The 13,152-nt window shown below is 39.6% G+C and overlaps 1 protein-coding gene across 1 annotated transcript in view; it reads left to right on the forward strand.

The window, feature by feature from the left end:
• The window catches only part of RALA (RAS like proto-oncogene A), a 29,838-nt gene extending 21,877 nt beyond the window's left edge, over positions 1 to 7,961 (forward strand). The window contains exons 4-5 of the mRNA XM_065831607.2: positions 3,192 to 3,366; positions 6,017 to 7,961. Of these exons, the coding sequence (XP_065687679.1) occupies positions 3,192 to 3,366; positions 6,017 to 6,139 (298 nt within the window). The 3' untranslated portion in view covers positions 6,140 to 7,961. The remainder of the gene's footprint in view (positions 1 to 3,191; positions 3,367 to 6,016) is intronic.
• The last annotated feature ends 5,191 nt before the right edge of the window (positions 7,962 to 13,152 follow it).

Below are 13,152 nucleotides of genomic sequence, written 5' to 3' on the forward strand. Positions count from 1 at the left end.
AGTTATAAAGATGATGTGACCAGATTAGAGTTGGAAACTGTGCAGAAGAACCATGTCTGATGATGTCTGTCTGCAAAGTCTTAGATGATGTGAAGTATATACATTGTCTTCTGGGCGAGTGAAATGCGTAGTAGCAACAACACAAATCATTTTACCTCTTAAAAATTATTTTCTGAGCCACAGAAATGAGAAGTATCTTTGCATATCTGTAGTAGCTATGCATTTTATGTGAAGGCCTGCTGTAAGTCTGTTGCTTCAGTTTTTCTTGGATGGAATTTTCTCTGTGAAAGATACTGATATAAATTTTTGAATTTACAAGACAAAAGTTTGGCATAGAATTCTGCATATCATTCACCCTTCCCATCCAAGTCAGTATTTTACTTAATAGGGAGCACTGTGGTAAAAAACTAAATTTCAGACTGGATCTTTCCAGTGTAATAAAGATTTAACAGGGTAGGGTTTTTTAAGATGCTTTTCAGGCATGCAGCGTATTATAATCTGTATAATGGTAAGAAACTTTAAACAAGCAGCTGTGTATTACAGGTGCTTGGTTTTGGTTGAGAATTAAAGCCTATTTCAAGCACTCATCACTGTATTTAGGAAAAAAAAAAAAAAAAAAAAAAAAGACAAAAGAGACCAGAATGGTTTGGTGTTTTGTTTTGTTTTTACGAGTTCAAAGTGTAGCAAAATAGGAGAGGAAATAACCTTTAAGATAAAAGGAAACAAGTCTTAAAAGAAATTATCTGCATCCCACTGTTATAAGGCTTCTCAGAGATGCTGGCGCATTTCTATTAGCACTAGGTATCAGAATGTGTTTAGTATCTCTGAGGGAGGAGAAAGAGGTATGGAGAGGGGAGAAAGTGAGCTTTTCCTCTGCTGGTGTCCTTTTCTATTTATTTCTGTCTCTGTAGGTATATATTTTGAGAATAAGGGAGGGGCAGGCCTTGATTGGTTTGCAGGCTTATGCGAGGTATTGTCAGTCCTGGAGGACTGTTTAGTATAGTTGGGCTCCTCTAGAGTGCAAAATGACCTATTCAAATGTTTAAAATCCTGTTAATGCTGCAAAATACATTATATTCTATGGTTCTAGAGGAAGTCCTGATTTTCCAGCAAAGGTGAGTCTTGACAATACACATGCTGAAACAGCAAAATGGAAGAAAATAATCTCTTCAGTGAAGATACAAAAAATCTGAATCCTAATCTGAAAGTACCATTCAAATTGTCTTTGAAAATGTAGAAACCTAAATGCTAAAATGTAACTCAGAAAAATTACATTCTTTCTCCTCTCTGTACAAGTAACCTGTATCTCTTGAAGGTACAGTTAAAATACCTTTGGCATTGTTGAGCAGCCTGAGGGAGTACTACTTCAGAGGCAGGTATGAAAGAAAGTGACAAGAAGAATTTGGATGGTTGATTGTTTCAATGGAATTTTGCTCTGCTGGAACTGCAGAACTCCCAACAGGAGAGCTGTTTGCTGCTATTTGGTGTTTTTGAAGGGGTTTGTGGTGTACTCTGAAATCCCATAGCTCCAAACATATATATATATATGTGTGTGTGTGTGTGTATGTATACACACATATATATACACACACACATCTATATATACACACGTACATATATATATATATTCAATAGAAAGCAGACCTGCGGTGGCTAAACTTTTAAATATTTGAAAGGCAGCTTGATAAAGTGTACTCTTGCTTTGAGTACAATTAGTCTGACTCTAATGATTTTTTTAAATTCTAGATTTCAAGATGGCTTATCATTAATAAGGTATTTCTTGTTTAGGAGATATCAGTCTTCAGAGAGGGCTCAAAGGAGAACAGTCATCTGGATCAGTGCTAGATTAACTCTTTACATGGTGAAATAGTTTTGCATTGCCTGAACAATTAGTGTTGAAAGCTACTAGTTTTCAGCAGAAGTCTTATTTGCACAGATAACTGTGGTGACACACTGAGTTACTTCTGGACACCCTTCCTAATCCACTGACTATTTGAACTACTACCCTGTTAAAATATTTGAACTGATATGTGTGAGGCAGAGGAGGAATGTTGTTTGAATTACACCTCAGAGATGAATGTGGTGTTACAACCTGCCTCAAATATATATTTGCTGGTTTACAAAAAAAAAAACTGGGGCTATCTGCAGTTTCTTATCCCTGTGAGTAGACTTCTTCCACAAGACTGCATGCTTTTCTGAGCTTGTTGTAACACTGGACGCCAAATCAAGGCTCTTTAGAATATCAGTTAAATTAACTTTTTTCAGCTTTTCTCCATTCAGCTTTAAATCTGGCAACAGGTTTTACCTCAGCCAGCAAAAGGAATTTATTTCTCTGTGCTTTTTTCAGTCTTTCAGAAATTGCTCCACTATAAAGGGCTACATTTCACTACTGAATTTATACTGCTTTCTAAGACAAAACATAGAGTATCCCTCTTCCAGAAAACAAACAAACAAACCCCCAAACCCAACACATTCTTTTGAGTACTTTTAATGCATTTTCAATTAGAAGAAAACTTTGATTATTTTTTCAGTGTTGAAGATTTATGTACCAAACCATTTGTTGTGCTGAGTTCTATTTACAACTTTAAAACCTTCATCCTAGCAGTTCAAACAGCAGAAGGGTCTGCCATTAAAAATCTGATGCATGTACTCTTTGTATCTGTATGCTGGCACTTAACTGAATCTCTGCAGTGACTGAATATAATTGACTTGCGAAAGATTCCTGAATGGAAGAGATTTTCTCTTGCTATGCTGTAGACCATTTTATTAGCTTTAAAATGTCACAGGCATTTTATCAGGAAAAAATCAAGAGCAAAACTGAAATTTGAACAGCTTAAAGATTGCAATCACAAACAGTAATATAAAAACAATGGTAAATGCTTTCATCAAGTAACACCTGTAGTAAAGGGAAGGATTTAATAATATAAATTCTCACCTGTTGTACTCTCTTAGTTTCCTACTGGTGTACCTCCTCCTTTCCTGGAGGACTAGTTGTCTGTCTTTGCTTCATCCTGTATAGCGTTATGATCAGGTTTAAGATTTTAATCTTATGTAAACTTCATAAAAGAAATAAGTGGGTTTTCACTTTGAGCTGGAAGAGTATTTAATCCAAGTTCTTATTTTTGTGTTCTAATAATAGTACTCCTTGCCAAGTTTAATTTTCTTTTTCTTTTTCTTTTTTTTCTCTACAGGGAACAGATCTTAAGAGTGAAAGAAGATGAAAATGTTCCTTTTTTGCTAGTTGGTAACAAATCAGATTTGGAAGATAAAAGGCAAGTTTCAGTAGAGGAAGCAAAAAACAGAGCAGATCAGTGGAATGTTAACTATGTGGAAACTTCTGCAAAAACACGAGCTAATGTTGACAAGGTAATAACTGACAACTTTATACAAAGAATCTCCCCATCAGTTTTTAATTTGTACCTCTTTTCTATAGGTCATGCTCTATACGTTCATTATTTAGCAGTTTTTTAATGAAATTTGATTCATATACTTTTCTCTCTTAGCTTGTGATGAGTGTGTGACTCAATGACTTCATGTAGAACAGTGAAAAGGTTAGGTATAACAAGTTTATCCCATCCCAAACTGCAAGGAGTCATTATACAAGACCTTACTTCATTTAAAATTTCTTGAGGCAGCAATTTTGGCCTAGGCTTCTTATTGCATTTTCTATAACTAGAAGCCAATCTGCTTCTGAACAGTGAGGAATGCTGTCTGATCCTCAGCCAGAATGAAACAGCTTATGAAAGTAGGTAAGGGAGGGATTGGAGCCCTCTCTACCCTCATCTAACCAGATGCCTGGTGGTATGTTGGTTTGATGAAGAATGGTTGAACCCTGTTCAACTTTGAACAGCCTAGAAGTGCCTCATGAGTTTTCAGGGATAAAACCTGGTTCAGAAAACCATGAGATAAAAGACAGAATCTTAGTCTCCAATAAGATAAATGATAGATTAGTTGTGATTATTTAATCTATAACTCTAAAAGACAGGATTTCTTGGAATACAGAAGTCAAGATAACAGCGTTGTAGAGTGCAAGAGTAACAAATGTGTGGCAAAAGAAATACGTAGTTTAGTTCAATGTGCCAGCCTTTCCTTTCAGAGCTATTGGCAGACTTGATCACACATTGAAAAACTCTGTAACGTAAAAATCCTTACATATGAGCTGTCAATTGCAGCATGGCAGCTGTAATGCAAGTTCTGTTTTGCAGTAAATTAAACTTGACTGTTGACTTCCTGAAGAAATTGATTGTTCAAGTAAGAACTCTATGCTGTTCTATAGAGAAAATTAAGCTAATTAAGTGCAGTAGAACTCAGTCTCGTCGAATATAACTTGTGGGGTTTTTTTGTTTGTTTTGGGTTTTTGGTGGTGTTGCTATAAAGACTAGTAATAGTACATCTTTTAGTTTTGGTGCATGATTGCAGTTAACATCCATCTATTACAGTCATGTAGAAGTTCCCAGCTCTTCAAAATCTACTTCACCATCCTTTAGCAGTTGGAAAAAAAAAAAGGTGTATGTACATATATTTTTAATAGCTCTCTAGTCAATAGCTTTTGAACATGCAGTAGGCTACTACAGAGCTGAGTCATTTTTGGAGCTGGTGGCATTATGGATCCAGATTGGCATGTTTCATATTAAGGTTTGACAGGTCACAAATGAGGATTTGTTGACACTAGTAAATACCAGTTATTCTTAGTTACTTGGAGCATTTGAAGTTACGGGCCTTGTTATGTGAATTTAAGTTACTATTCTATAAGGAATCTGGCTTCTCTGAATTCTAGTATAGTAGGTTGCCGAGTTGGGGAAAGCTCCCACTCACTTTGGTAAAGGTGAGCCACCACGCATCTTCTTAGAAGGTTGAGTACGCCAGGCAGCTAACTACTGTAGTACAGGATCAGTGCTTAAGCAAGTTGACAGTTACACAGGTTTAAGTACAGGCAAGTAACTTAATTCCCATTTAGAAATCTGAAGGCAATCTTAGTTCTTGATGGCAATGCATAGTAACATTGATTTTCCTCGTATCCTGTGTAATGGAGGCTGATGTTTTGGCTGCAGTCAATATGAGATTAGTGTCATTGCAAATAAAAACCTACTGAGCTCCACAGAGGAGCTTCCCAGCCCCTGCATTGTCCATGTTTCACTTAAGTAAGTGGATCAAGTCCCCTGACAAAGATCTAGATAACATCTCCTGAGGAAAAAAAAGCCTTAGAATTGCTCAACTGATTTCCAACAGTAAAATAACAAAGATGAAATTATCTGCTGTAGCCTTCTATGAGTCGAGATCTGCTTTTCAAGTGAGTAAAGTAGCCTTGAGCAGTCCAATCATAAAGCCTTAACTGACAGTGGGATCTTTAAGTCATTGGTGTTTCTCCAACTTCTAAATTTTTGTTTCCAAGTAAACCACTTGATGAAGATGAAGTTCATATGTACTTGTAGATTTTGATATTGCAGTTGAGATTACGTGATATAAAAAAATGTTTATATAGTTGTATGATTGATAGCTTTGGTTTAATGGAGATACTGACCTAAAAATTTTTTCCTTCAGTCACTTTGTGTTTAGACTTGTATATGGACATACCAGCCATGGAATGCTGCTCCATTAATATGTCTCTAGAATTGGTTACTGTACTTTTTCAGCCATTACAGTTCAGCACTGAAAATACTTGAAATGTAAACTGATTTCCTTGAGTCTCCTTAGTAGGATATAGATAATACATTTAAAAAAATCCTAGACAGTGATGACTCTCATTTCAGTCCTTGTGGAAAATTCTGACAGGGTCCATAAGCAAATATCAGAAGACAGGCAACGTTATGATACCGTGAAAGAAACAAGTTTGCATCATATCAACTTGGCCTTCAAAACCAGTGTAAGATTTGTTGGGTTAATATTTGTTTGCTTAGACTGCTTGTGCATAACCTACTTCATTCTAACCAACTAAAGTGGATGTTATCAATGAGAGCTTAAACTAAGTCTTACGTCCATGACTGTTTTGGCATTTACATTATTACATCTTTTTTAGGTGTTTTTTGATTTAATGAGAGAAATTAGAGCCAGAAAAATGGAAGACAGCAAAGAAAAGAATGGGAAGAAGAAAAGAAAAAGCCTAGCCAAGAGGATCAGAGAAAGATGTTGCATTTTATAATCAAAACCCTGAATTCCTTTCCTACCCTGACCATACTAATAAAAACCATAATTTATAAGCATGCCATTGAAGGCTCAAGTGACTGAAATTACTCTAACATGTTGGAAATTGTAATTACCGCGAAAAGCATGAATTGGAGCTGCACTGAAAGTCAAATTCACTGAAAAAAATGATGTGGCTTCAAGAGAAGCAAAGTTCAGTCCATTTCATAATTGCCTACCTTCTCACATTTCTTCTGAATGTAGTGTTTCATAGTCTTTTCTTTAATGGTGAACAGAGGGGGGAAGTATTACTTTGTGGGTTCTTGTAAAGCATACTTTTTTATCACTGGTAATTGTCAATTCATCTTGTCTTTTGTTGCCTTGAAAATTACAATTGTGAACGTGATACCTAACAAAGCAGTATGCAGTTGTTTTGCCATTGAGTTATGCAAATTAGAAAAGAATAATGTATATGCGAACAGTTATGTTGGGGAAAAATATATGTGGTTCCGCACTACCTGATTAACCTAGAAGAGGGATGTAATCCTTTACATTGAAACATTTGAATATGCCTTAATTTTAAAACCTAAACATAGCAGGTTGCTTAATCAAGGGTGTATTTTCGACTTTGTTGCAGCAGTGTGAGACCAAGACCATCCTGTCTGGGGAGCGCAGTGATGTGAATGATGTGCTAACTAGCTGTCTGATAGCCGTGTCTGTTCTTTACCTGTGTGCCATACTCCGGTATCGTGAATAATACAGGGCATAGTCTCTCATCTGTAACTTGGTAGACAAGTACGGTATCATAAACCTAAAAGGCCAGAACACATGTAAGACTGAAGTCATAAGCCTGTGGCACATCTGAGCCTGGAATGGTTGTTTAAAACTTCACACGCTGATACCTTGAAACTTCCCTTCTGGGAGTAGGTTTTTGTCTAGATGTTCCTTGGCTTTTATCTCCCTGGAGTTGGGTGGAGTGGAGCTGATTCAGTAGCGCTATTGTGTTTTGAGTTAAGATGTTGTCTGGGAAATTCTGGTGTCATCAGTTAAATTCTTTTGTGTTCCTAACACTCAGCTATGGGAACATGGTGTGTTACGCTGAAACTCTTTGCAGGTTTTGTACGGCTTATTCTGCTTTATGTTGATTTTCAAATGGGGAACATTGTAGCTACTTTTTCTAGTTAATGTTGATATTAAACAATGGAACATGCTTTGCAACACAGAAACATTTACCATGTGCATCCAAAATCCCCAAACAAAACATACTGTCTCAGTTGCTTCAGAACAGCAAGAATACTAGCGCACGGTTAGTATGCTGCATCCTCACTGAAAATAGACCAGAATGTTTGAGGGTTTTGGACTCTTCTGGGCTAAGACAGGCTAGATCAATTCCACGAACTGTTATACTTTTTATACATGTGTAAGCCTATAACTGACAATTTAAAATGTGTTCAAGCAAACTAGATAACAAATATTTAACTTCAATGCTAACAGACATTTTAGGGACTCAAGTCTTAGAAGTTATATTTGTCATGTTAAATATTTATCAATAGGAATTTTGTATGTGCATTTAGTAGACTGCCAAGTGCAGAATTAAAGTTACTCATGTAACTGTGGCAAATAAGCCAATCTTCATCTTACTGTGTACTCATTTGGGTCTATTTAACCAGGGAGTCTAACCACTAACATTGTGACTTTGCTTTGGAACCTGTATACTTGGGAACTGAGGTGTTATGAAGCCACTGGACACATGAAATTTGTCTTGGCTGATGCCTTATCCTGTCCTTTTATTTGCTATTTGAGCCATTGAAAGATGAATAAACTTCCATTTTTTTTTTAAATACTTGTGTAGTGTTAATTGATAATTATATTATTAGTAAACTTTTCTATGGCTGATGCCAGTTGTCAAACAGTTAAGCCTAAATATTCCAGAAGCCTTTTTTGTGTGTGTGAACAAAATTGTTGGTTAAACTTAGTCTGATAAAAAGCTACTTGGTAAAAGCTGTGCTACCTTTTATCCAGAGCTAATTTATCCCTACTTGCTCTAACAAAGCATATCAGAAACCAGGCCAATAAATTGAGGTAAGCTTGTTTCAGAAATATTTTTCCATAATAATAGAAAGTGAGATTTAACCTATGCAAGTTTGAAATAATAATAAAAATGTGTTCTGAATCATTTTCTTTTGGCACACTCAGGGAGAACTTCAGTGTCCTTCCTCCACTTGTAGGGAATATATCTTGAATTGTGTAAGATTTGGGTACATCTTGAGAGAGTCACCTGAAGTGAGTGATACATTTGCATCATAGAGAAGTGTTTGGTTTAGCCTACTTCTCTGTCTGAAATTCCTGGATCAATCTGCTCAGAGCACCTCTGCACCTGAGAGCACTTTTCCTCTCTGTTCCTCCTCCAAGAAGCTGAAGATACATCCTTACACTGGCAGGATCGAAGCCTTCTGTGGTATTTCCCTCCAAGTTAGCCTAACATGCTGGCAGTACCATTGCTACCTTTTGGGAAATGCATTGTACTGTTTAGTGGATATGCCTTAATTTGTAACAAACCGTAAAGTTCAGTCTTCCATTATGAAAGAAACTAATATAGAATTCTTTTCCTAACTCAGTTTTTTCCTGTAACTTCTCATAGCTTTGAAAACTGAATTGACTTTCAAAAATGCTGGATAAGAAGTCTGTGGTCTGTTTGGTAGTTTCTGTAACCTCCTGGTGAGCATACAATAGCTTAACGATACTGCCATCCAGCAGCTTGCTTTGAGTAGTCTGGAACAGCATCATGATGTGCAGGAAGCACTTTCCCATTCATAGAGACCTTGTTAACATCAGCATGGCATGCTGAATGACCCGCCCGGCAATTCCAGTCGCAATTATAGTGCGGTACACTCCCTATCTGAGCCTTATGCTCGCTATATTCACCTGCAGGAGCCAAATATTTTATCTATTAATATGTGAAATGGGCTTGCTGAAAATCTTGGGTTCCTTTTCTGTGACACCAAGCTTTGCAATGATTCTCTGGTTCCAGAGTCTGAGAGTGTATGTTTTCTGTGTGGTTATACTCCAATGCAAAATGCAGAGCAGCAGAGACACAGCTGGTATTACATGAATGCTTGTAATACTTTTCGCTATACCCGAGCTGGATCAGAAGGTAGGATTGAGCCTACAACAGTTGAGAATTGAATATGGAAAACTAATAGGTCACCTTAATTTCTAAACTTTCTCCCGTTGCTGTCAGATGTATTGTCTGTTCTAGCCCCATGGATGTGTAGACAGCCATGTGTAAACTGTATTTCTGTCCAGGGTTGCTCTTGCCACTTTTTGGCTCAGATTTTAACTTAAATAGATGAGTGGGTGTGTGTTTAACAGATGACTCGGGAAAGAAACATCTCCTTGCATATTTGCAATTAACCAGCAATCCTATGGAATTGTTTTCATTACGGTACTCATTTCTAGAAATTCTTGTGCTGTTTCCCATGTAAAAAAACATACTAAAATACAAGAACCTGAGAACAACAGTGCTCCATCAGAGAGAAGGTCCATCCGGCCCAATATCCTGTCTCCAAAGTGGCCAGTCATCAATGTCTACAGCAGAGCACATGAGCAGAGCCAGTCTACTTCTGCCAGGGTCTTGGGGGTGCTCCTAGGCCTCAGTGGCTGGGACAGGGCTCCCCTGGGACCCCCACCCACTGCCACTGTTTCCTGCCGAGGGCCCACAGAACGTGTCTCAGCTCAGCCTGGGGCCGTGAGTCCCTGCCTGAGAATGTTGTAGGTGTGTGTGCCCGTCCCTTGTCTGCCTTTGTCCCTGGCTAGGGCTGGGCCTGGGCCCTGCCATGCAGAGAGAGGTTATCCTGGATGGAGGCCTCAGGGCTCTGTAAGAACTTGTCATGCAGACCACGGCATAACACAGCATAACTATTATATTTTTCTCTATCCTATGTATTGTATTCTATTCCATGTGGTCACCATGAGTCAAATACGGTTGGGAACATTATTTACATGAAATGCCAGGGGGTTTTCAGCTCCAGAAACGCTTTCAAGTGCACAGAACACAAAGGATACGAGTGGAAACAGGATTTGATTATATTTTATTTTGGGTTATTTTATGTCATTTACTAACTCTCTTTACAGAGCCGATGCTCACAAGCACTAACACAAGCCCATGTGTAGCCAAGAGCAGACTGATGCATTCTTTAGTTCAGCTTGAAGAAACATCCCTTGCAGTCTGGCAAAGGCAAGTTACAGAACTGCAAGAGCAGCAGCAGGAAGAGAGACCAAGCTGTCCCTGGTTCCTGAAGAAGGAGAATGGGAGGTATGAGGATCAGGAGTGACCATGCACAGAAGAAAAAGAAAAGAAGAAGAAAAGAATAAGAAAAAGAAGGAAAGGAGAAGAAAGGAAGACTAACAAGAGAAGAAGAGAAGAAAATGAAGAGAAAAAAAGAAGAAGAAAGGAAGAAGTCGTGGTAGTACTAGTAGTGTGCCATATAGTGATAGCGAGCAGACATTTTCCCTTTGAAAACTTGCTAAGCTGTTGTGCTTCTTGGCCAGTGACACCTAACTAGCTTTCTTGTGCCTGAGCGACACAGTGTTCCACACAGGGAGGGCTGAAAATGGCAGATCCAGATGGCGCAGCAAGCCAGGAGACCTTCCAAGCACAGGCTGTTTTGCAGCAGCCAGAGCCCTTGGGGATATGGAATCCAGGGAAAAGAAAAGCTGGCCCCTGCTGCAAAGTTAACTCTGGGTAACACAGCCTGAGAGAGCCAGGGGCTGTGCTCAATGCTACGCAGCACAAGAAGTAACTCGTAGGAGCACCCTTGGGACCCACCCTGGAACTCCAAGAAGCTTTCTCCCCCCAGCTGCAGGGCAGGAAGGCCATCTTCCTGATGCTTGAGCAGCAGGCAGGAACCGAGCCAAAGGAACTGAGGAGCTCTGCAAAGTGGTCATGCTCAATGCTGCAGAGGAAGGCGAAAAACCCCCGGGGACCAGGGCCAATCTGCCTCGGGGGAAAATTCCTTCCTGACCCCAATGCTGGCGATCGGCTGTTCCCTGAGCATGTGAGCCAGACCTGGCTCCTTGTCCCACAGGCTGGTCATGCCTCCCAGGAGCTGCTCAAGCCCTATCCTCCCTTGACTTGAAGCCAGATCAGGGGCTTCCAAGAAAGCAAAAGTGCCTCTGGCCAGATTGACCTCAGGGGCAAGAATCCTTCCCATGCCTGTCAGAGCAGGAGGGGCTGCTCCAATTCACTGAGACCCCTGGCAACATCTCTGTATCCTACTTCTTACCGCTACTGCCCCTGGCTCTGCAGGGGATGAAGATGGCGAGTTCCGCAGTGCTCCTCCACAAGTTGTTCCTTTGCTCTTACCTCTGCTGTCCAGCTGAGAAGACCCGATAGATAGCCTTGGGCACCTCTAGGGGCTGGTGGTTCTAATCTCCTGAGGGGCTGTCCCTGCTGCTCAATGGCAATGCACTGGGCACAGCTGCCAGGTGTCCCTGACACCTCTTTTGCCATTCCGACTGTTTGTCTACTGTTTGTGGATTCTTTAAGGATTGTTGTTGAAGGATCCTCAAGGTTGCAGGTTGCTTGTTGAGGGTTTCTTGTTTCAGGCTAGTTTGGTTTAGGTTGGTTGGTAGAGGCTGCTTTGCTGTAGGTTGGTCAAGACTGTCTGTTCTAGACTGGTCTTTTGGTTTAGCTTAGTTGAGGCCGGTTGGCTGAGACTGATTGTTTGGCTTGTTGAGGCTCATTGTTTCCGAATAGTTGAGGCTGGTTGCTTTTTTTACTTTGGAATAGGTTGTTTCCGGGTTGTTTGTCGGTTGCTTGTTTCTACCTTGTTTGAAGCTCTTTGTTTTGAGGGTTGATTGACGTTGGTTGCTTTAGCTGGCTTTCTCTGAGTTGTTTGAGGGTGTTTCGTTGAGGCTGCTTGTTTGCAGGTTGTGTGCTTGTAGGCCATTTAAGCTTGGTTGGTTTGGGGCTGTTTCAGCTGGCTTTAGCTTGGTTGGTTTAGCTTGGTTGCATTGGTTAGTTGGTGGCTTGAGGTTCTTTGGTGTCATTTGAATTTAGATTTCTCTTGTTTGTTTCAGGTGATTTTTGGTATTGCTTCTTTTGGAGAAGCTGGTCAATGTTTTTTTAGGAAGTTTCTTTAGGGTTGGCTGTTAGAGTTTGGTTTTAGTGTTTTGGTCTAGATATCTTGGTTCAGGTTGTTGAGGTTTCTGGAGGCTGTTGTTTTGAGGCAGGTTGTTAGAGGCTGGTTCTTGAAGACTGGTTGGTTAAGGGTAACTGGTTTAGGTGGGTAGATTGGGTGAGATGACTTTTGGCTGAGATTGTTTGATATCTGTTGAGCTCGGTTGTTAAAGAAGGGTGATGGTTTTAGGTGGAATGTTTGATGTTGGTTTTGGTTCAGGTTGTTTTTGGTGTTTGTTTGAGGTTGGCTTAGGGTGCTTGTTTTGGGTCATTGGTATTTAGGTCGTTGAAGCAATGTAAATTGTTTTTTTCCATTAGGTGGCTTAGGGAGGTTGGTGTATCTATCAGTCTTTAGGTAAGTGAGTTGAAGTAGTTTTGCTTTGCATAGTTTGGTTTGGTTGAAGTGCTTCTGTTTAGCTTGGTTTACCTTGGTTTCTCGAATTGGTTTTGCATAGTGCAAATTAGCTAGGGTTTTTTAGTTTGTTTTAAAAGGATTTACTTTAGATTGGGTTGTTTTGCGTTCATTTAACCTGGTTTAGGTTGCTTGGTATACTTTGGTTGATGCTGTTTGTTTCAGGATTTTTAAGGTTGTTTGTTCTAGTTCAGCTGGTTTGGGTAGGTTGCTTTCCATAGTTTGCTCTGGTTTTGGTTCTCTGGTTTAGGTAGGGATTTTGAGGATGACATTGGTTGTTTTAGGAAAGTTGTTTGCTTGTGGTAGGTTGTTTTCTTTGAGGGGGATTGTGCGGAGCACGAGGCCCACTTTGGTAGAGCAGGAGCAGCAGGCCCTGAGGTTTGAGATTTTGGTGCTTGAGCTTTAGGTTTAGGTTGGTTGAGGCTGCTTGCTCTGCTGG

The sequence above is a fragment of the Patagioenas fasciata genome, chromosome 2 (assembly GCF_037038585.1).
Source record: "Patagioenas fasciata isolate bPatFas1 chromosome 2, bPatFas1.hap1, whole genome shotgun sequence".
Classification (NCBI taxonomy): domain Eukaryota; kingdom Metazoa; phylum Chordata; class Aves; order Columbiformes; family Columbidae; genus Patagioenas; species Patagioenas fasciata.